The sequence below is a fragment of the Hydra vulgaris genome, chromosome 10 (genome assembly GCF_038396675.1).
Source record: "Hydra vulgaris chromosome 10, alternate assembly HydraT2T_AEP".
Classification (NCBI taxonomy): Eukaryota; Metazoa; Cnidaria; class Hydrozoa; order Anthoathecata; family Hydridae; genus Hydra; species Hydra vulgaris.
Window position 1 is genome coordinate 10055001 of NC_088929.1, and position 25498 is coordinate 10080498.

General features: G+C 27.6%; 2 protein-coding genes and 1 long non-coding RNA gene across 3 annotated transcripts; all 3 read right to left on the reverse strand.

Annotated features, from left to right (window-relative positions):
- Positions 1 to 2013: 2013 nt before the first annotated feature.
- Positions 2014 to 2396, reverse strand: LOC136085779 (uncharacterized). Its single transcript, XR_010641168.1, has 3 exons — positions 2340 to 2396; positions 2168 to 2242; positions 2014 to 2076 (listed from the first exon to the last, which is right to left on the reverse strand). It is a non-coding gene; the product is annotated as an uncharacterized LOC136085779 (long non-coding RNA).
- A 4859-nt stretch (positions 2397 to 7255) lies between these two features.
- On the reverse strand, positions 7256 to 7738 carry LOC136086126 (uncharacterized). The gene has a single exon (XM_065808398.1). The coding sequence runs from the start codon at positions 7736 to 7738 to the stop codon at positions 7256 to 7258; it is 483 nt and encodes a 160-aa protein (XP_065664470.1).
- Positions 7739 to 9412: 1674 nt separating this feature from the next.
- LOC136086127 (uncharacterized) lies at positions 9413 to 9841 on the reverse strand. Its single transcript, XM_065808399.1, has one exon. It carries the CDS (start codon positions 9839 to 9841, stop codon positions 9413 to 9415), a length of 429 nt encoding a protein of 142 aa, XP_065664471.1.
- Positions 9842 to 25498: the final 15657 nt, after the last annotated feature.

The following is a 25498-nucleotide window of genomic DNA, read 5'->3' on the forward strand; positions in this document are numbered from 1 at the left end:
ATTTAAATTTTTTACTTTTAGTATGTATTTTTTATATTTAACTATTTGAAAATATCTTTCTATGTCTTTTTAAAAATCTTTAAAAAGATTAATTTGTTAAGGTACTTTAAATTTAATTAAGTTCACTTTTTACTACTTTAAAGATTTTAAATTAAATTTAATTAACTTTAAGTTGAATTAAGTCTTGGCAAGAAATAATTGCATATTTTTTTTTTTTTTTTTTTTTGTTTCTATATATACAATGAATCGTTTAAGTTTTTTTTATAACTCAATTTTCTAATTAGAGCAATAAATGATTAAAAATTACGATTTTAAAAAGACTACGTTATTTTTTATTTAACTCTTTGAGAGAAATGTTTATACAACGAAAAATATTTAATTTTTTTCTTTCCAAATATTAAATTTTTTTTTTAATAATTTAATTAAAATTAGCTGATTTATTTGACAGGATTCATTCAGAGTTTAATTCAGAATTAATTCAAAATTTAACAGAGTTTATTAAACAGTAACTATAAAATAGAAGTAATTTGTATAAGCGTTACGCGTGAATTTAATAAAACGTTTTAAAAGATTGATTTTAAAGTATTTTTTAAAAGCAATTAAAAACGTATCAAAAAGTTTATTGTCGAGTTTTTTTTAGTTTCATAGTAAAGCTAATTTTTTGTTTTAATTTGTAAGGAATTGTTTCGCTTGTCTATTTAGTTTTTTCTCATTAATATTCTAGTTAAAGTTAAGCTCTTCAGAGTTTTCCAAATTTAAGTTAAGAATTTTGGAAACGTTTAAATTATTTAAACAGTCAAGGTCAAGTTTTAACAAAAGAAGACCATTTGCGTGATCAGCAATAGCGTTCGATCGCATGTCATTCCTATCCAAGCTTTTAGTAGAATTCAATTTCCGTCGGTTAAAGTGTCCGATTCCTTTGTAAATTGCTCGGTCAACGTGAGGTTTTACCGGATTGTGTCCGATGTCCGACTTTTAAAATGAGCCCTGTTAAGATATATGATAGTTATTAAAAAGCGACAGACTAGTATAGCTGCAGAATAAGTTGGTCCGTCGGCCAAATAGCTTAGATAAGTTATTGTTTGAATGTAACTTAAATCTTTATTTTCATTAATTGCGCAAATTATTTTAAAAAGGTTGCAGATTTTCTTAATTGCTAAATGCCTCAATTAATAAGCAAGGAAATTTAATTGTTTATTACCTTTAAATTTAGTTATAGAACCAGTGTCATAATTAGAATTATCTTAAAAATTTTTTGCTCAAAACTTGCTTATAATCAATCGCTAAATCGTCGTTAATTTGTAGCTCGTCTGCATTGTTAATCAATGCTGAAATTGATAAAAATGCTAAAACAGATAAAAATTTCTATCAATTAGTTAAAATCAATTAATAGAAATTTTACACTTTTAATTTTATCATCTAAAGTTTTAATTCATTTAAACCTATTATTCACACATTCTCTTAAACTAATAAGTTAAGATAATTATTATTTTGATTAACATCTTGCATTAAATTTACGAGCTTGATCGAATAATTATTTATTAAACTAACATACATTGATTTCACTATTCTTGAAGTTGTAAGGATAGACCTTTCGCATTTATTTTCTTATTTAACGCGGTTTCTAATTTTAAAAGTATTTCTTAAAACAGCAATTAATTTAAGAATGTCTTTAAAAACTTGTAATAAAATGTATTGTAAATGCTTATGTATGAAAATGTATTGTAATGCTTGTAAAATTTATTAGTAATCGATGAGCTCAATTTGAACAAATAAAATTTTAAAATGGAAGCAAATTTTTAGCGACTAAATTTATACTTAAGATGTATCTCAAAAGGGTATTGCAAAACTCTTATTAAATCTCTTATTAACTCAATAAACTCTTATTAGAATAAAATCTTATTAAAATATAAACTTAATTTATGAAAATATAAACTCTTAAAATATATCTATTGACTAATATCTCAAAAATAAATAAAATAACAAAATGAATAAAATAACAAAAACACTCAGCTGATAATCCTGATTATCTGTGCAGCGAATAAATTCTCCAAAAAGAATTTCTTTAGAAAAATACTAAATTAAAAAATACTCAAAATGTTATTATAAAAATCACAAATAAATAATCAACAATCACAACAAGTTGAATAAAAATAAAAAAAAACACCTGGCTATTTCATCTCCAAAGATCTTGTTAATCGTGGGTTCCTTAAAGAGCTACTAACTGACATTGGTTGTAACTCTAGAATAAAACAACAATGTGACAATTTCTTCTTAAATATTTCAGCAAGATAAGTATGATTCAATAAGGATAGTTTAGTTAAGTATAATTGAATTACCATAAAAAAGAATCCGGAAATGGAAGAGCTGCAAGAGTTCTATAAGAGAATGGTAGGGCATGCCGCATTTGCTTAAATACTATAATTTCGCGGGCATGCGCACGAAGCTTAACTGGCTGGTGCGTTAGCGAACTAACGCAACATGGTGCGTGTGTAATTGACAAATTTTTTGTGTTTAAAGGAAGTTTTCTTTCTAGAAAAAACGTAAATATATGAACTTTTTATGCTTGAGTGTGATGTGAAGATTTTAGGCTCAAAATATTGCGCTTATCAAAAAATAGACGCAAGAAAGAATAAGCTTTTAAAGTTTGTTTTTAATATTGTTGAAATTGGATGTGCAAAAAAAAATTTTTTTTTTTTTTTTTTTTTTTTTTTTTTTTTTTTTGTTATGTATTTTTTGTTCCTTATTATAAATTTTCGTGATTACATAATTAAGATTCGTTGAGATTGAATATACATATAAATATAAAAAAAAAAAAATCACAAACAAATAATAAACAAACTTCTGTAATACGAACTGTAAGAAGAACGCGGGAAACTTGCGGAAGACCAAAAGGTCTTATCATCAAGAACCGCTTTACATTGTCATACATATATATATATATATATATATATATATATATATATATATATATATATATATATATATATATATATATATATATATATATATATATATATATATATATATATATATATATATATATATATATATATATATATATATATATATATATATATATATATATATATATATATATATATATATATATAGGGGAGACCGGGGCTAGTTGGCTCGGTTTTTACTCTATGAGCTCTGTAGCCCTAACAGTACATTTTTTTAAAAATATTAAAGTGTAGTCTTTAAGAGTATAGATTAGGGTATCTTATAAAATTTGTATTCATTTATAAAAAAAAATTCTTAGGGCCTTTCCGGACCCTCAAAAAAAAAAAAAAATTAGCCAACTTACCCCACCACGGGGTAAGTTGGCGCAAACTATAAAAATGATTATTAATGCACTATTAAGTGCAAAATTAATAGAAATTTTTTTAAAATTAATTTTTGCAACAATTTTATCCCAAAATTTAATATTACTTTTAGCTGGTACCAAATATTAGTCCGTATAAAAGCCAAACAGTAACCCACCTTTTATCTGTGGAAAAAAAAACTAAAAATTTTTTTTTAATTTTTTTGTAAGAATAAATATTTTCAATATTGTTAAAAATAAAAAAAATAAAAAAAAATAATTTTATAAAAATAAATATTTTTTTCCATAGTAAATGCTATGAGCCAACTTACCCCGTGAAAAATTTGTCAACTTACCCCGAGAGCTTTTTTTTTAATAAACAATCTATAGATACTGAAAAACGGCAGCTTTGAAAAAAAAGTCTGACCGGATATAGTAAACCAATTGTGACTGGAACTTTTACAATAATTTTTTTTTTATACGACTAAAGATTTTCTTTGTAAAGTAAAAAGGAAGCGATGTTCTAAAAGTTACGTTTTTGTCCAAAAAACGCATAAATCTCAATATCTCCCATGCGCATGCGCGAATCCTGACAATACTACAGTGAATGATGAAATGGTCAATAAGGAAGTTTCTGAGTAATTTTTGTCACTTTCTGATGAAAGGCTCTAAAGATAAACGCAGTTCGTCAACTTACCCCTGTGACCAACTAGCCCCGGTCTCCCCTATATATATATATATATATATATATATATATATATATATATATATATATATATATATATATATATATATATATATACGTATAGAAAAATTAAAATATTTACAAAATTTTTACGTTAAATTGTTACATTATAATTGTATTAAAGTGTAAGATATTATTATACAAACATGTATCGTTACTTTTTCTTAATATTACCACGTTTATTACTAACGCGATGTTTGAAATATATGTTAAAGTATATTAAAAAATAAGAGTTTATATAAGAAGCTAGCAGTGAACAAATTTAGAAAAAATCAGTAAGTAAATTTTTATACTTTAAAATACTCTTTTTAATAGTTTTTGTAAAGCCATTTAAGTTTTCAAGGGTATTTTGATTAAGTAATAAAAACTTATTCCAGATATGAGGTGCACGATAAGTAATTTTAAATTGCACAAGCTTAGTTTTGCATGAAGGCTCAAAAAGGGTACTATTTGTGCGCAACAGGTATTTATACTCGGGCTTTTGTTTATAAAGACTATAGAAAATTGAAGGAGTTTTTTGCATTTTACTATTATACATAAGACTTAGAACATTATATATATTTAGTTCAAACAATGTTAGTAAAGAGATCTGTTCAAAAAGAGGCTTTGTGTGTTCGTTTTTATTTTTGAAATTAATTACTCGTATAGCATGCTTCTGTTTACGATGGAGAGGTTCTAGTTTGCTTTTATAGGTACTACCCCATGCTGTATTACCGTAATTTAAATAACTTTGAACAAAGCTATAGTAGATTTGTTTGAGTAGCGGCTTTTTCAATAAATGGCGTGATCGGTATATTATTCCGATACTTTTAGATATTTTACTACTTAAATAGGCGATATGTTTATTCCAATTTAGATTTTCGTCAATAAAAACACCTAAAAATTTAGTAACATTATCCCTACTTATTTCTTTATTTTCAATAAACAATTTTGGACGAGAAGATTCAACTTCTTTTTTTTTATAAGAAGGATGAAATAAAGAAAACTTCATTTTACTTAAGTTAATATAAAGTTTATTTGCCCTAAACCATCCAGAAATTTTTTCTAATTCTTGATTCATTTCTACGCACAGTTCGTTTATAATTTTTCCGGAGATAAAAAAGTTGCTATCATCAGCAAACATTATAGTTGAAATTCTTTTTGATGCCCGATAGAGATCGTTAACGTAGATTAAAAAAAGCAGATATATATATATATATATATATATATATATATATATATATATATATATATATATATATATATATATATATTATATATATATATATATATATATTTTATATATTATATATTCGTTAACGTAGATTAAAAAAAGCAGATATATATATATATATATATATATATATATATATATATTTATATATATATATATATTTTATATATTCTATATTCGTTAACGTAGATTAAAAAAAGCAGATATATATATATATATATATATATATATATATATATATATATATTTATATATATATATATATATATATATATATATATATATATATATTTTATATATTATATTTTATATATATATATATTTTTTTTTTCTTTTTTTTTTTTTTTTTTTGCTGTTTAACAATAAATAATCAACATATATATACAAAAAAAAAAAAATATGTCCGTAGATACAAAGAAGACAGTAAAATCTTGTCAACAAGCACCGTTTTTGTATATACAATAAAAAATAAAAACTTTTCTTTTTTACAATGATCATTATAAAATAAAGAGTTAAACAGACAGAGGCTCAAAGAAGATGAAAATGATAATACGTCATCGCAATCTTTTCATAGAGTCCCTTTATACATTTTTAATAGAATATAGATATTAAATTAAAAAACCCAAGTGGGCATAAAACTGCTGCGCTAATCAGTAAATCAAAAAAAAGATCAAATAAAATAAATACTAAAATAATTAAAATTACTTGGTGATCCTTTTAAGCACAATTGATTCTCAAATTTTAAAAAATTCCTTTTTTATTAGAAACTTAAATGAACTTAATGATTTTGTCATACATTTGAATCCTTTTTGATAACTATTCCATATATTTGGTCCTCGATATGCAATGCTATATTCAGCATTTTATTGAAGTTTTGAGGCAGTTTATATGAGTTACTAATATTTGCTCTTAGATAATAGTTTTCATTTATGTTTATTTCAAACTTGTTATTAAAGTTTGCAGGAGAGAGATTATTATTGAATCGATACATAAAAATTAAATGCTGATAGATATTTATTTCATAAACATCCATCATTTTCATATCTTTCATTATAGGTTTGGCGTGTTCACGCTTATTTTTAGAGTAAATGATTCTGCTAGCATGTTTTTGTAGACTATAAATTTTTTTAAGTTATGATGGTTGCGTACTCGTCCATGTTATGTTAGCATAGCTGATGAAGCAATTTTATTTAGCCCAAAATATATTAGTTTGAGACTTTGTTTATTGATATATGAGCGAACTCGATACATCATAGCAATTATATTAGTGATTTTAGATTGAATATATCTTATTTGAAGAAGCCAGGATAAGTTCTCATCAACAAAAACTCCTAAGAACCTAATACTGGCTTGTTTTTTAATTAAGTTATCATTTAAGATAAGGTCAGGCAACTTAAGAGGTAGGGGTTCTTCTTGTGTTTTTTTATGGAATAATATATAGTTTGTTTTCTCTGAGTTAAGTGAGAGCTTGTTAGCCCTAAACCAATTATTTACTTTATTTAGTTCAATATTCATATCTAAGTATAATTTCTTAATATCATTCTTAGTAAGAAAGATATTTGTTCATCAGCAAACATGACTGAATTAAGTTTAAAAGATGCATTGCAAAAATCATTTATATATATCAAAAATAGGAGTGGACCAAGGATAGATCCTTGGGGGACTCCACATAAAACATTTAAAACTCCAGATTGTATATTACACACGTATTGTTTTCTATTGGTAAGATAACTTTTAATCCAATTGTAAATTTTATTAATTATACCATAGTGCTTTAGTTTATTTAATAGGATGCAATAGTCAACTGTGTCAAAAGCTTTTGATAGGTCAATAAATACTCCTAGAGTAAATTTGTTTTGTTTAAAACCATCAGTTATTTGATTAACTAATTCGATGATTGCATGCTCTGTTGAGAGGTTTTTTTGAAATCCAAATTGGTTTGGGTAAAATAACTTGTTTTTAGTGAGGTGATACAGAAAGTATTTGATAATTATAAACCTATATCAAATACAGAAAGTATTGATATAGGTCTATAATTGGTTATGTCTGAATGTTCATTGGACTTAAAAATAGGAATTACTTTTGCTAATTTAAGTACATTAGGGAAAATTCCCGATGTTATTGATAGCTTAAGTATATGGATCAGAGGTCTGCTTAGACTGATTTTATTGAAGATAACTAAATCGCTAGTTATTTCATCAAACCCTGGTGCTTTCTTTTTTTTTAAAGAGGAAAAGGCTTCTTCGAATTCTTTATAGTTGAATTCATTATTAAACATGACAGCATTATTTGCGGGTTTTAGATAGTTTTTAAATGAATCAGATGTTGGACTTATTTTATTAGCGAGATTAGGACCAATATTTATAAAATATTTGTCAAATTCTTCCGAGATTTGTTTTTTACAGAACATGTCAGTGTTGTTAATATTAATTTTTTTCGGTAAAGAAATTGAATTTATTTTTTTCCTTCCCATTATCTCATTAATGATGGACCACGTTTTCTTATTATCAGATTTGCATTTAATGATTTGATTACTATAGTATTTATTTTTAGCCTTTTTGATAAGATTTTGGTAAAAATATTTATAATTTTTGTAGTTTATCTCATTTTCAGTGTTTTTATTTTTTTTAAATTTATTATAGATTTTTTGCTTCATTTTTGAGCATTTTATCAGTGATTTATCCGTCCACGGATTGGCAACTGCTTTTGTCTTAATTTGTATGTTCTCTTGAGGATAGGTTTCATTAAATCAATCTAGGAATATATCTAAAAAATTATTAAAAGCTTTGTTAGTGTTATGACATCTATACACGTAGGACCACGTTTCTTGTTTTAGTCTAATCGATAATTCATTAGTATTACTTTTAAGATTGCGTTTTTTCAAATTTATAACTTTTGGTTCACAATCAGACATGGTTTTTGAATTTCTTACTTTTGTAAATATTGGAAAGTGATCGCTAATATCAGTCATAAATATCCCGGTTTCAAATTCCATTTCCAGGTAATTATTAATTAAAATATTGTCTATTGCCGTTGCCGAGGTTTTTGACACTCTCGTTGGCTTATTAATTGCTGACAAGACATTAAATTTAAGAAGCATATTAAAAAAGGATTTTGTTTTCGGAGACTTTGAATAAGTTAGAGAATCAAGGTTCATGTCTCCAATAACGTATAAAGTTTTATTTTCTTTATTTATTTTTTCAATAGTATTTTTGATAAAAGTTTGAAATGATTTGATTTTGCCACTTGGTGGACGATAAACGCATCCAATTAAAATATTTCGAAATTTTTTATTTACAATTTCAATGAAAAGGCTTTTATAATTATCGTTTGAGAAGCATAGTATGTTTTTTACCTTAAAATCATGCTTTTTTGAGACATAAAGCCCTAACCCTCCACCTTTTTTTCCAGTTCCTCTTGTTTGACTAATAAGTTTATAAGATGGCAAATTAAAAGTAGAATTTAATTCAAGAGAATTTTCAAAATAATGCCAAGTCTCTGAAAGAGCTATGACGTCGAACGTGTAATTTATGATATTTAAAAATTCTTTTAGTTTCTCAAAATTTTGCTGCATGCTTCTAATGTTTAAATGCAAAACTGAAAAAGAACAATGATCGTTTATTATTTTAAAATCAAAAGGATCAATATATGGTGTGTCAATTAAGTTCATTTGGGTTTCTTGAAAAATATTTATATTTTCTTCAGACAGGTTATTTAAAAAGTTACCCTCGAATGAATTTAAATTTTCAAAATGCGTAGCCATTTTTAATGAATAATTAAAAAGATCAAATAAAATATCCATAGGTAAAAAACAATGAACTAAATTAGAACTTTAAAAAAATCTTACTCGTTTCTGTGCGTCAAACAACCAGCTGCGCTGTGGTCAATTTCTTCTTTTCCGTGCGCCGAATTAACAATTACTTTGTGGATGTTTTCTTTAAATTCGTGAGCAATAAGTTTATTGTACACGATAATAACAACAATAAGTTTATTGTATAAATTAATTATTTATTATTGTATAAACTGTATAAAATAATTTTTAAATTGTATAAAATAATTTATTATTGTATAAATTGTATAAAATAATTATTTATTACTGTATAAATTAATTATTGTATAAACAATAAGTATGTATACAACAATAAGTTTATTGTACGACTTTAGCGTAATGACCATTTTGTCGATGAAGCTTGGCCTGCTCAAAAAGTTCTTTTCGTATTTTTCGAGTCGTAAAACTAAAATCTTCATTTATAAAGATATTGCTCCCTTTTAATTTCATTACTTTTTCTGAGATTACTTTTTTATCATCATAATCACGAAGCTTTAGAACAATTGCTTGAGCTCGTTCTACTTTAGCTAGTCCCACTCGATGGGCTCGTTCAATCTTAATATCTTTCTTTATTTCAAGTTGAACGTTAAAAAGTTTCTTTATTTTTTCTTTTGTTATATCCCAATCTTTTTCTTTGTTTGTTTCAACTACACCATCGATTCGTAAGTTATTACGCCTATTTCTATCTTTGTTATTTACGCTCTTTAGTTTTAGTTCGGTATTGTCCGAAGATATTTTTGCCTGCATTTTTCTGATATTTGTTAAATCTTCACAAATCTTATTTATTTTTTATCCTACTGCTTTAACTTTGTCTTCGCTTACGCCACAAAAAAGTTCAATCCTGATTTTATATCGTCTGGTTCGCGTCGAACTTCTTGAAAACTTGTTTGAAAATTATCAAACTTTTGATTCGTTGAAATAGCTTCACGAAAAAAAGATAAAATCGTTTCTTTTGGTAGATTTAGCATTTCCCTCATCATAACAATGGAAACAAATTCGTCCGATTTAGCCTTTAGATAAATAATATTTCGTAAAAATAGTATCCACTAAACTTTTTTTTTTAACTTTTTATCGCTCTAAAGAAAAACGCGTCCGTTCACAACGATGCTCGATTCAGAAAAAGACGCAAATTTAACTATTACTAACTTTATAAAAAGTTAGATATTTATATAAAACTAAATTTCATCGAATAATTATAGAGCTTTTACAAAAGTTTTAATTCTATAAATATTACAACTTCGTGAAAAACGAGGCGGATTCGAAAACTGCATAGAGATAATTTCTAAAGAAAAAGGTAATTCTGTAATCATAATGCCTAGGGACGTTTCTTAATTTTTGAAAAATTTCCTCACTTTTTCCGAGCTTATCAATACATTTTTCGTGTTCCCCGTTTTAAGTCTCAAAGCTATATAAAAAAACGAAGAATGAAAGAAAAAGAAAAAACTTTTAGGTGTAAACTGGTTTAATGAAAAAGTTCCCACTTACCCATTTATTAAGATCCCCTTTCTTCAACTTTTTTACCCGTTTATTAGATCTTGACTAAAATTCCCACCCACCTTTTATTCGCAACTCCACTTATTTTAAGCAATCGAAAGTATGCAAGATAACACTTGTATGATTTATTGTTTTGCTCTAGCAAACGGTTTTAATTTTTAAAATTTTAATTTTCTTTGTTTTTCTTTCAATTTTTGAAAAATATGAACGGTTTAAACATATAAATGCAGATTTTTTCATATTTTTCAAAAACTTAACTAAATTGTATAGAACTGTTGTTGTATAGAACTGTTGTATAGAACTGTTGTATAGAACTGTCGTATAGAACTAAATTGTATCAACTTTTGTTGATATATTTGAGGTACATTATGGGCATATTTGTATTTATTTGCAAAACCACTTGAAGTATCTGATTTCAACAAAAAGCTATTTAACCAATCGCTAACAATTTATTTAAATAGATTCATTTTCTTTTTTACTAATTTGTATTAATGAACTTTAATTTTTTTAATTTATATTAATGACTTCTGTAAAGCATTATAATTAACTGCAATAATGTCTATTATGAAACTAATCTTTTTTAAGCTTTTTTTAAAATAACTGTTCAACATTATTTAAAAATATGAATACAAAACTGTTTAAAACTTCGAACTTGCTCAAATTATTAATAAATGTTGAAAAAACAAAATGGACTCTTTTCCATCAGAAAAACAATCTACTTTTCTTTTTTTTATTCTTAATTTTTTTTTTTTTTTTTTTTTTTTTTGCAGTGTATAATTTGCTGCTTAATAAAATAAGATACATAGGAGTTTCACGTAAAAAATATGAATAAATAAGACAATTTAAAAAAAAGGCCGGGTCTCAAAGAAGGTATAAGTGATGCGATACCACCTTAATGTTTTCATAGAGCTCCTTAAAGAAAAAAAAATCGTCAATAAGTTCTAATAATCTGAAAATATTAGTAGATATATAGTAAAATTTCCAATTTTATGAATTTCCAATTTTATGAATTTCCAAATTTCCAATTTTCCAATGATTTACAATATATATATCAATACATAAATGACTAAAAGAATAAGTGTACAATTACTTTGAAGAATAAAAAGATTTTATTCTTCAAAGTATATTTAGAAAAAATTCGTCGGAGTTATTAATCATCAGAATTAAAAATGTGTTTTTTTTTTTTAATTTTTTTAAACTTAAATGAGTTTAATGGTTTAACCATATTATCTTTATAAGCCTTTTTTTTTTTTCTTTTTTTTTTGAAAATATTTCTATATCTTAGGTCCTCGATGCAAATTGAAAACGTATTGTTTGTTCTTCAGAAATATTTGCATTTATATTTTTTAAAAACTGAGGTTGAGGTTATTTGTATATTTATATATGAAAATTAGGTGTTGATAAATATTTATTTCATAAACATTTATCATTTTCATGTCTCTCAGTAAGGGTTTAGAATGCTCCCTTCGTTTTTTCCCGAAAATAATTCTACACGCATGTTTTTGAACATTAAGTACTTTTTTAAGTTTTGTTGATTGTGTACTACCCCATGTTATATTGGCATAATTAATAAAACAATGAATTAAAAAGGAGTATATTAATTTAAGACTTAACATATTAACATAAGGACGAACTCGATACATTATACCGATGGTTTTACTAACTTTTGATTGTAAATATTTAATATGGGGAAGCCAAGATAAATGCTTGTCAACAAGTATTTCTAGGAACTTTATAGAGTCTTTCTGTATTATTTCTTTTTTTTTTAATCATGTTTTATAATGTTTTTCCTTTTTTATAATATATTTCTCCTGTTTCATTTCTTTATTCACTTCCTACTATTACGCCTCTTTTTTGATAGTATTAAAACATAACAAACAAAAGTTATAAAATTTTCAGGCACTTATATTGATGAAAATATTTCGTTGAAAAATTACATTAATGATGTGAATAACAAAATTGATAGAAGTATTATAATTATTGTCGAACTTAGGCTGCTGCTGTCGTTACTCATTCGTGCATGTTTTGACACGAAGTTTTTTACTGAGGATTTATCACTCTTTGCCTTACAGTATTTCCCTTTTTGACCATGCCATGCAATCAAGTAATCTTAAAGCTTTATTATCTTTATTAGATTTTTTTAGTATCTGCTTAACCATTTATAGAATCTAAAACATTTATATTAGATAATAATTAGAAACAATCATAAACTCCGAAGTAATAGATAAACCTTAACGTTATTTTCAAATTAATAAAGTAAATTTTAAAGTCAGGTAATTTATTTAGTTCATTTTAATAATAAAATTCAAGCCCTTTGTCAATTGTATTTAAAGTAAATTAATCTGTGTTTTTTATTTTTAAGAACTCGAAGACGACGCTCTTTTCAAAGATTAAACTTTTGTTAAAAGTCAAACTTTTGAAAAAGGTCAAACTTTTGTTAAAATTGGTGTTTATCTCAAAAACCCTTGCTTCTCGAAGGTCAATTCTATGTTGTACGTTCAAGAAGAAGATAATTTACTTGTGTAATTATCAAAATTGAAGAACAATTATTACAAGGTAAGCCACTAAATAAATGCTACACAAACAACCCAGCTAACATTCTATAGCGGAATTTCAGTGGACTTATATAGGCATTTTAAGCAAACCACGGTAGTTTTGATCATTGTTTACTTAGTAGACCATTAGTTGCAGATGCCAAAAGTGATTAGCCGATGACCAGAGATATATTAACATGTCGGAAAGTTATCGGCTTACTATTTAAAGCGGCTACCACAAATGGACCACTAAGTAACCAACGAGCAATGTTCAAATAAATCAATACAATTTGAACAAAACAATACATAAAAACAATACATTTAACTAAAGTTATAAAATGAATACTTTTTATTTATATGTAACTCTTTAACTATAAATGCCTTGTGTTGTACACACAGACAGCTAATTGCAAGACTTCATTAAATATTGGTGTTGTGTTGTCCGACCTTTCGTATTTCCCAAAATTGTTTGAAGTCTTGATGAACTGATTCTATTGCTTGTTCAGTCCAATAACATAAACCTTAAATCAAAATATTTTATATAGTCTAAATATGCACTTACCAAACTTTTCTCCTTTCATAACAATAAACTCTTCAACATAATGTTCTACTATATGAACTTTTAGAGAAATGTTTAAACCTAGATCTCTGAAACTTTGTGAAATTCTTTTAATATAATCAGTGTAGTTTGGATTTAATGGTTTCCCAAAACACCCATGAACAACATCTCTAAAGTCTCTCAAAGCTGTCATTGATTTTCCACTAATAATACTGTGCTCATCCAGATAGATTTGAAAGCAATCAAGTTTTTTGAGAAACTTGTTGGATCCGTTTACTTCTAACCTGTGTTTACCTTGATAAGGCACTCTGTCAAGATTAATTTTAGATAGATAACTATTTACAAAATAAAATCCTTGATTAGTGACCTCAAACAAGTTTTTTTCAATTAGTTTGAAAAATTTGTCTACTATGCCTAACAAAATACGTAAGCGTGATATATTGACAATCTCCAAGATCTTCTTTGTTACATTTCCAGTCAATAAAAAAGGATTAACACCAACATTTTTATGTTTGCATAATTTTTATCAATAAAGGGTAATACCGCCAAAACTAAAGTTTTGTGAACTAAAGTATACTTAAAATCTTTACATTCATACTCATCACAATATTTCATTCTTTTCTTTTCTCCTGAATGTGTTTCCAGCTCTAGCTTTAATGAAATCGATAAGGTTTAACTGTTCAAGAGATCTATATTGTAAAACTGTTGGTAAAAGGTAACCTTTAAAGGTAACCTTTAACTGTTCAAGAGAAGTTGTAAAACTGTTGCAACAAACTCATCGACATTATTGCATACTAGACAAGGAATAGTTCTTTTAACACACTAAATAACACAAAAATAACTTTAATTCCGAGTATGATGATTAATTTTAAATTATCAACTTTCAAATCAATCAAAATATAAAATAATAGTGTTGAATAATCGGGCATTTTATAACATCTGCACTATTAAATTCGAAACAAATGGTAAAACAATAAATGTTTTTTAAAAATAATTTATATTTTTTGAATTTTGAAGACGACAATCTATACCTTGTATGAAGTTTATATTACACATGGAATAGTTTTTATTGTCGAATAAATATCGAATAAATAAATAATTTTAAAGATAATATAGAAACATTTAAAAATTCTACGCATCCACTAACTAAAAAGATCTTATCAATATTAAGTATGGTGGTAACACTCCAAGAAATAAAAAAATGATGAAAGAAATGCTGAATGATTTTAAGAAGGAAACTGAAGTTATATTTAAAAATCAAGAAAAAGCTGTAATTGCTATTGTTAGTGCAAACACAAAAATACTCAACGAAAGATTGGATAAATTTGTGACAAATATCATTGCAAATGCAAATAAGATTTAAAAAATTGAAAAAAAGCTTGAAGAGATAAAAGAAAGTTTAAACTTCAATGAACACGTAATTGATTAAAAGATTGAAAATAACATCAAACATTTATTTAACAAAATCGATAACAAACAATTAGAGAAAGAAAGAATTAACAATGAACTTTTAAACGAAAAAATCCGTAACCTCGAAGATAGATCGCGAAGAGATAACTTAATAATTGATGGAATATGTGAAGACGAAGTCGAATCTTGTTTAAAGGGCATTGAAATTGAATGTGCACATCGTATTGGGACAAAAAAAGTTGGACGTCCGAGGGTAATAGTTTAAAAACTTCAACAATACAAAGACAAAGCTAAAATATTAAAAGAATCAACTCGTCTCAGAGCAACAAAGATTTATGTAAATGAAGATTTTTCCCGCGAAACGGTTGCAATCAGAAGAAAATTGTTTGCGAAAGTGAAAGAATGACGTTTAAATGGTGAGAATGTTTCGGTTCGTCATGATAAAATTTTTTCTTTTAAAAATAGTATTTTTAAAAACGCTCTAAACAAATAATCGAATTACGCATTCTTAAAAAGAAACCTTGCTTAACCTAATTTTAACAACCATGGCTTTATTGAATGATTTTGAATTCATTACTTTAAATTTTTTCGAAGGAAACCGCTTTTCCTCTGATGAAAATATAGATCCAGATATTATTTTTTTGGGGATTCAAAAATGGATTTTTATCCTAAAGATTTAGAAGGTTTTCTTTCTCAGAATGCAATTTAAAAAAGTTCAAATCGAATTAGAATTCTCCACCTCGATATTAGAAGTTTAAATCGGAATTTTGAAAAACTTTTAGATTTTTTAGAAGAAACAAAAAATCTTTTAAATATCATTTGTTTAACTGAAACATGGGTTACATTAAACGATTTTGACAATAATTTTAATATTTCTCAGTTTGAAATTATCTCACAAGAAAGAAAAACAAATAAACGGTGTGGAGGACTTCTGACTTACGTTCAAAGCCTATCCACTTCCCAAAAAAATCTCGTAGCATTAAGATACATCAATTTTGTTAAGATTAACATTAGAATGTTTCAATAAGAATGAAATAATGGAGAAAAACATTTTGTAGAACATAAAGTTAGTGTAATTTTTTCAGAACATAAAAATATTCTCAACTCTATAACTTCCGAAACACGAACCTTGACGAGCAAGGGCCGCTGCGCGGAGAAACAAGTTTAGCGCGGTATTACCAGGGACGTGGTGGGAGATCGAACTCGGAACCTCTCGCTTATGAAGCGAGCGCTCTACCACTACACCACTACCGCATTTTATTAAACATAAAAGTTATTAACATTATACATTAACAAAAATTATTAATATTATACATTATAACATAACTAAGTCTCATTACAAAAATTAAATTGAAATAATAATATCATAATATATCAAAGGGCAATACGTACAATATTTTTGAAATTGCAATTTGACTTATTGGGTGGGTTTATGTTCCTGTTTAGAAAATTTATGAAATAAAAAATTCTTGTAATAACAAAAAACAGAACAATGTTTTTTTCAAATAAAGCGCATGTTCTTTATGTTGATTGTGCAAAAACTGAAAATGACATTTTTTTTAAATTTTATTGATAAGAATCATGGCCAGTCCATCTCTTTCAAGATATTTATCAATAAATTTCATAAAAGTTGTTTCCGTTTCACAAACTAGTGACATAAAAGCTGATGGATTGTCAGCTGAACTAAGAAAGAGTACATCTGCGCACCTATGACATAACTAAACCTTTTGCATAAGCCATCCAGACATGTTTAAAAGGGCTCGATCCTTTGGTTGCATTAAAATTTTTCCAGTAAACATATAAAATGATCCTGGACGAAAATAAGATATTCCTTTAGGTATGTTAATTTCTGTTTTATAAATTCCACAATTAGTGGTTGTTTGATTACAACACTTCTTAAAACCATTTAGATTGAAAGCTGTCTCAAAATTTGAATCCTTTATACAGTTGCTATTGGATTTGCTTTTTTCTACAGGTAAAAGTAATAAAGCATTTCTATAGGCAGCTAGAAATTATCTAACATTTGGACATTACAACCACATTTGCTTAAAATAATGGGAAAAAAAATGTCAATGCAGTCCTGATTAAAACGAGAAGTATAAACAAACTGAAAACCTTCAGAAAATAGCTCTATACTTAAAGTTAGAACACTATTAATTGTGACACTTAAATCCCAATGACATGATATACTTGCTTCACTTCTAACATTACAAAATTTCCATTTATCAATCCAATGCTTTAACTCTTCTAACTGAGAAATACTAGCTCCTTTTAAAGTTAGAGCACAACAAGCTGGTTTATCTGCATATAATTTATATGAATTCAATATATCAAATAAAGTATCCATGAGTTCAACAAATTTGGCTGTTGGTAATACACTTAAAGAAAGTAAATTTGTATTAGAGCAGCAATATAATGAAGAAGCAACCTGATAACTAAAAACTTGAGTGGCAAGTTTGACCTTCATAGATAAAAGAGGACCAGGGTCTAAGTGTCTATCTGTTAGTTTTGGCGCTAGATCCACAGAGTTTATTTTGTCTAAATTATAAAGAGACTGGATGTGTTGCCAAGAAACAATTTCACCATTAATGTCAATGTTATGTCTTCCTAAATTGTTTCTGATCAGCGGAGGATCAAAAATAACATGAATATTTTTATTATTGAAAGGATTAGGAAAGTATGGTAAATTTTTGGAAAACCCAAGCAAACGTAAGGCAGCTATATTAGTAGACCCTTGATCACAAACTACACATCTAATGTGTAAACCAGTTTCTTGAACCTTAGAAATAGTTTCACATAGTAAAGAAGCTAAGTCAGCTGTTGATACTGTTGAATTATTATAAAAATAAGCTATTGGTTGTTTCCATTTATTTGCCGAGCCTTTAACCATAATTGCAAGAGCCTGATTTAAAAGTTTTCCATTTTTCGTACCGTAAACCCTGTCAGAATTTCTATCATACTCTAAATGCTGCTTTAATGACATTTCATCCATAACAAGACTGACATTACGATAAAGCGGATTCATTGCATCAGCACGTAACCTTAATAAAGAAAACAATTGAGTAGAAAACCCTTTTTGAAGATCTGAAAATACACGGGACAAAAAAAATAAATCAACAGGTTTGACTTGGTAAACAGAATATTGTTCGCAAGACATTAAATGTTTCGAGACAATGAAACAGAATTCGCAAAGCCAAAACTTTGTCACAAACTAGATAAAGGAGATAAGTATTTTCTGGATAAATTTAAAATATGTTTTATAGACCCATCACAGTTTTTTTGGGTTTTTTGTTTGGATTTTAAATGTTGAACTTGTTTACGTAGTCTAAAATTTTTGACTCGCAATGTTAATAGTAACCTTTGAAGTTTATTGAAATTTATTTTATTAGTTGACATTTAGTTCTCTAAATTACAATCTGAATGAACAGGTAAACGAACAACTTGCTTTTTTGCTGGAAATAAATGATGTTCAACTGGTGGTTTACTTTTGCAACCAACAAGTGGAGGAGGATTTGGGATTTTAAAAGTAGTAGGAACTGCTGATCGTAACAGACGCTTTCCATCATTATTTGTAGAATAATACATTGTATTTTTAAAATGATTACTGCGCAAATGAAAATTTTTGTTTAAAAATACAAAATCTTTTTTGTCTAAATCTTTCATACGACAGTTGATGACCCACTGTTTACATCTAAAAATTAAACAATAAAAGAATATGTTTTAAAATACTACAATAACAATTTTATAAACTTTTTATGAAAAAAAAAGTTATTATAAATAATATATGAATTAGCTTGCCTTTTTTCGTTTTTAACGTCTTTCCTTTAGTTAATATTTATAATATTAAGTAGCGAATAGTTATTTCGTATGTACCTAAAAGAATTTTGTATGTACATAAAATTCTGAGATCCGGCAGGACATCCCAGAGTGATTTGCAATAAAATTACAACGAGATATATGAAATTATGCCTGACTGGATAGGCTTTGCTAATGTTCATGAAAATATCTTTTTATAATATGAGAAATGATTTAAGCGTCTCCGATGGCGATAAAGACGTTTTAACAATTGAACTTTTACTTGAAAAAACAAAAAATATATTTCTAAGCTGTTGCTATCGACCACCTGACGGCGCGAGCGAAAACCTAAACATGAAAAAAAATGAAGTTTTGTAATTAAGGACTTTAATATAAATTGTTTTCTTTATAACGATGACCATAAAGTTAAAAATTTTTGAAACAGGGTCTATACCCTTAATTAATCGCCCTAATAGGGTAACTATAAACTCGGCTACCCTAATAGATAATATCAATACGAAAGACATTTTTAATAAAGATATTCATAAAAGGTATCATAAAAACTGATATATCCTATCATTTGCCTATATTCCTGATTTTAAACTCAAATTTAGAAAAAAATAATAACACCCAAATAGTTGTAAAAAAACGTATTTTCAAACAAAAAATCTTGAACTATTTAAAGATCAGCTATGTTTACTCCATTGGAATCATATGATTTCAATGACAATGCAAAAAACATCTACGAAACATTTTATAAAACATTGTTTTCTGTTTACGATTTTCCAATTGTTGAAAAAATAATAAAAATAAACAATAGCTCAAAAAGTCCCTGGATTACGAAGGGATTAAAAAAATTGTCAAAAGTTAAACAAAAGTTATATATTAAATATCTAAAAACAAAAACACCTGTTAGCGAAAAAATATCTATTTGAAAAAATACGTAAAAGTCTAAAAATTACTTCTCAATTTCGTTTTCACATTTATTTATTACTTCTAAAAGAGCTAATAAATAAATGTAAAAACGACTTGAAACGCACATGGCAAATTATGAAAGAAATTACTGGAAAACAAAAATCATGCTTAGGTTTTCTGCCGCAGATGAATAAAGTTGATAACATAAGTTTATATGACCCAAGAGCCGTATCCCATGAATTTAATAAATTTTTTATAGGGATAGGTCCTTCCCTATCAAATAAGATTCCAAATACGACGGCTTCCTTTAATGATTTCCTCGTACCTGTGGATAATTGCATTTGTTCTGATGAGTTAACCTAAGAATTATCTTTTAAGGAGTTTGATGTAGCTTTGAATTCTTTGAAAAGAAACAAAGCAACAGGAGCAGATGAAATTAATGGAAATGTAGTTATACACTGTTTCCGTATATTCAAACATGTTCTTTTTAAAGTTTTTAAAGCTTCTAATAATCTATTTTAATATTTATAGAACAATTAAAAGTTGCTAAAGTTACTCTTATCTTTAGAGAGAGTGACAGATCAAATATTGGCAACTATCGTCCCATCTCTGTTCTTTCAGCATTTTCAAAAATTTTAGAAAAAATATTGTCAATAGAACATACAAACATTCCAACAAAAATAACTTCCTATATAACAAACAATTCGGCTTTAAAAAAGGTAACTCAACAGAGCATACAATAATCCATTTTGTGCCCAAAATCTCGAAATCTTTTGAAATATCATAGTACTTTTTAGGTATCTTCATTGACCTATCAAAAGCTTTCGATACTGTAGATCATTATATTTTACTACAAAAACTTAAATATTATGGAATTAAAGGTACTGCTTTAAAATGGTTTAGAAGCTACTTATCATAAAGAAAACAATTTGTAATTAGTAACAACTTTTATCAAAATAATTATCTTGATATCGTATATGGTGTTTCTCAAGGTTCAATGCTCGAATCTCTACTTTTCTTGATATATATAAATGATTTGAATAAAGCTTCTAACCTTATCAGTATCATGTACGCAGATGATACCAATCTATTCCTTTCAATCAGTAATATATATTAACTCTTTCCACTATGAATAAAGAATCGCAACAAATATCAAATTAGTTTAAATCTAATAAGCTAACTTTAAATATTAATAAAACCAAATGGACTCTATTCCATTCCTATGCAAAAAAGCGATTTTTAGCAACAAACTTGCCGCAACTTTATATAGACGAAATTGAAATAAAAAATGACTCCGTTACAAAATTCTTAGGCGTTTATCTCGATGAAAACATCTCCTGGAATCACATAAGTTATGTATCTACTAAACTTTTAAAAAACATTGGGATTCTATATAGAGCTCGTTTAACTACCTTAATAAAAATTGCTTAAGCAAACTTTATTACTCTTTTATCCACAGTTACATAAATTATGCTAACACTGCTTGGGGGAGTACTGTAGAAATTAAGTTGAAACTTCTTTATCAAAAACATGCGATCCGCATAGTTAACAATGCTAATCGTTGTATACTTGTCTTTATTTTATTGTATGTTATACTTGTCTTTATTTTTCTTGCTTGTGCTTTATAAGGTTCTGACAACAAGATCTTGTGATCTTCTTTTAAATCCTAGCTTAAGTTTAATTGTTAGCAGTTTATATATGTGTGCATCTATACATTTGTTAGTGTATATATACTTATATTTATATATGGGTGTGTTTTTCTTATTTTAGTTATGCTGATATTGGAATTTTTTTAATTGTAACACCATGTATACGGCTTATAATTGTACTTTGACATTTTAATGTAAGCGAAATTAAAAAAAAAAAAAAAAAGTTTCTTCTGTAGTTATTTCAGTTTTGAGTGTGAAAGTAAGGTGTTTTGGTTCAACTGCTCCACTAGAAACAACAAGCTTCTTAGGGCCAAAATTGTTCAATGTTTTTTTTGCGTCATGTGTTACTAAATTGTCGATTGCTGTTGATAAAACTTTTTTTTTAGTTACAGGTGAGGTGGATTGTACAATATGCGTTAAACTCCTTTACTTAGATAATTTTGTGCAAGGATATTTAATACCTTTTTCTATTTTTTGAATACCACTTTTGCATAGAACAAGATTTTCACTGGTTGTGGAAAGATTCAAACTACTTTAATTATGCTCTACATCTGTATTAGTTTAACATGATACCATTGGTGGAAGAGTTGTTATTTCAGTACCATTTTTACCCATTAACACAAATAAAACACTCACATTTCCTACCTCGAATAACTCTAGTGTAAAGACCTAAAAGTAATAAGAAGTTATTTTATTAATGCAAACAAAATATTGTTAAAAGGCAAACAATAATAATGAAAAACATAATTGGTTTTTATTGACTTATTTTTTCATAAAACTTACCTTCGTACTTAGATTGAGCAGTGATTGAAATTCCTTTCGAATCAGTTTTCTCTAAACTCACTATATTTATTCTGAAAATAGAACATTTTAAACAGATCAGAGTTTTCAGTAGAGTAGTTTCCCAAAAAAAAATTTCTTGATAAGATTTTCATAATTTTTTTTTGGTTTTAGACCTGGTTTATTGCATTTGGTTTGAATGCATCATACAGCATATCAAAAAAAAAAAAATTAGATAATTTGCTTTTTATAAACATTTCACAAACATTTATAAATGTTGAGTTAAATTACAAAATGTAAATAAACCTAAAATATGAAAACAAAATACCAGCAAATGTGCTAAATTATTATTTTAGGCATTTTTTGCGGGAATACCACTGTCTTCAGATTAACCCATAATGTGATGCGTGTATGGCATAAATTGTTTAGAATATATATTTAAAAAATTGAAAATGCCTACAAAACCCAAGACACCTGATGAATTTCGTGAATGTGTGTGCTTCTTTTGCATGAAGAAAAGTGACCAAAAACCAACAGACTTTCAAAAAACAAGAGTATTGTAGACCTTTGGCCAATAAATTGACTTTACCAATGCAAGAACACCTTTTGCAATTGTATGAAGTGCAGATTTCTTTTGAGCAACCATGCCAAAGGTGACAAAGTTACTCCTATTCCTGCTTTATACGATTTCAAGTCCATCAAAATAAACCACTAACAAGGACAAGTCTTGCATGTTACTGCCTCATTTTTAGCGTTGGACAACTCCAACAGAATCAGCCTCCTCCGTTGCAAGCTGCCAGCCAACCCAGCATTTTCACAGGTCCATCCACACCAGCTGCATCTGGTGTGAAACAGTGTATCAAATGCCTTACCTGTTCTTCATTGTGGATACCTACACAATTGTACACCTGGAACTAGACATGCAACTTTGCAAATACTTGTTCAGTCTGATGCTCTTGGAGCCTAACTATTTTTTTCTTCTGTAATCAAAAACATCAAAGGTCAAAGTTAAGACCAAGGAGGAAAATGTCTGCCTGAACAACAAGGTAAAAAATTGACATTTTATCGAAGAAAAATAGGTATATAGCTATAGCCTAATTATTACTGTGTTTTCCTTTACTTAGTTTCATCTCTGCATGAGTACATTGACTAAAGCTGGTCTTGTGCAAGTAAAATTAAGTACTGGCTTATCAAATTGAAAATGAGACAGCTGGCCACTACACTGAATCAAGTTGGTGCAGGAAGAGTTGTTGAGCCTTACTTTTTCCAAAAGTTTGTTGACATGCAAAAACCTTGATGATGTTTTCACTATTTCCTCAATAACATCCTTTAAAAAAAACCGATTCAAAAGCTTCTGCAAGACAAGTTGTGCATTGTACTAATATAGAGGACCTTAGGTCAAAGATTGTTTCAGAGAAGAAAGTTTCTGCCAACCACACTGTGAAACTTGACCTGGATGTAGGAGGAGGCTTTTTGAAAATGAGTGTGTGCATTGATCACAACAAAGAAACAGAGAGCCCCGAGCAGAAAACATTGCAACTTCCATCAAGAACTGTTACCAGAGACACTAGACAAGCGTTTACTCTTGGTTGCAATTGTTAAAGATGTTGCAGAAACTTACTTCAATGTCAAAAAAATGTTTGATCTTATTGAAGCAAACAAGCTACAATTTATTATCAGCACATTCAAGCACACAACAGCAGGCATCCTTGCTGCTAGTGTGAAGCTGAATCAGGCAAACTCAGTGATATTGGAGCCTTTAGGAGCATTGATCTCTTAAAAGAATCTATTAAGCATTTGTCAGGAAGAGAGCAAACTCAAAGACAGCAAAGGATTTTAAAAACTCCATACATTCCATCCTTCTTGATTTGCCAGATAATGGAATTGCATTTGATTCTTGTCCTCCTCCTTCTTGATTGCCGATGAATTGCACTTGCTTTCTTGGGGTTGTGAACTATTCATTCAGGAACCTTTGTCAAATTTGGCCAAGAGAAGGTGAGTGGCTGGCATCACTTCACATATCCATTTAGTCCTACCATGGTGATTATTTTGCCGGAAATAACTGCCACAAGTTGCTGAAAAACATAGATAAACTCCAGAGTCTCTCTCAAGCTCATTGTTCATTCTAGGCTTTCAGTTTCATAGAAACATTTCGAAAGTTTAACGAGATGGTATTTGCCTGATTTTAGAAACTTTCTTAATCCCAGCTACAAAAAAAAAATTAATCAGTTCAAAGAGTCATTCATGAAACTGCAAATTTCAGTAACGCCTAAAGTGCACACACTCTTTTTCCATGAGCCATATTTCCTCAGCATTCATGGATAAAGTCTTAGAGTTTCAGTTAACAGGCAGCAGAGGCTTTACTTGCCAATTTCTAGGTGCACTGGGAAAGATGCAAGAGACAACCAAGCCACCCTCAGTATAGTCATAATTTCCTCAAGTGTATTCTCGACTAAGATTATAAGCACTTGTAAATAAGGACAAAAAGTCAAATCTTACTCAATAACCACAAAGCCATCAAGAAGTCAATAAAATACCAAGAGAAAAATATTTGAAAGAAAGAAGTTTTATGTAGAGAAGCTTTGGAAAATTTTGTACATCATTTTGTCTCCGAGTAAAATTGTTAATGTACCTTTATACTTTGTCCTCTCAAAAGGGCAACAACAGGCTTTTTTGGTCATTTTACATACGATTTTTACAGGGTGTATTTAACAATATTTATAATCACTTGTATAAAAGGTAACGTAAAATATAGAAACAAAAAATAAAAGTATAAAAAAAAAAACGGAAAAAAAACACATCTAAATTTTTTACAGTATTTGTATTAATTTTGAGTCTACCTTGTCTTTTTTTACTTATTGAAAGTTTATTAAAAATTTTGAAGTATTTTGGTTATACTTGTTTTGATGGCTAAAAGTTATGCTAGCGCATTATCTTCTTCTGCTCCTTTGAACACTCAAGCCAAGACGCAGCATGGAATTTTTAAATCTAATTTATCGAGTGGCAACGCAAATGTGTTGGTATGTAAATACGGCAACGTTTAAATTGGAGGCCCATATCCTTAATCGGCGCTGATTACAAAATAATCACAAAAGCGCTGGCCCTAAGACTAGCAAAAGTAATGGGGAAAATTATAAAACCAAATCAAACTTGCGGAATCCCAGTTAGAACAATATTTTCAAATTTACATTTAGTCCGTGATCTTATAGATTACGCAGAATTTAAAAATCTACCTAGTTTCATTTTATCTATAAACCAAGAAAAGGCG

Coding starts and splice junctions, on each gene's coding strand:
- LOC136086126 (XM_065808398.1), bottom strand. CDS start 7,738: ATGGGAAGGAAAAAAATAAATTCAATTTCTTTACCGAAAAAAATTAAT.
- LOC136086127 (XM_065808399.1), bottom strand. CDS start 9,841: ATGCAGGCAAAAATATCTTCGGACAATACCGAACTAAAACTAAAGAGC.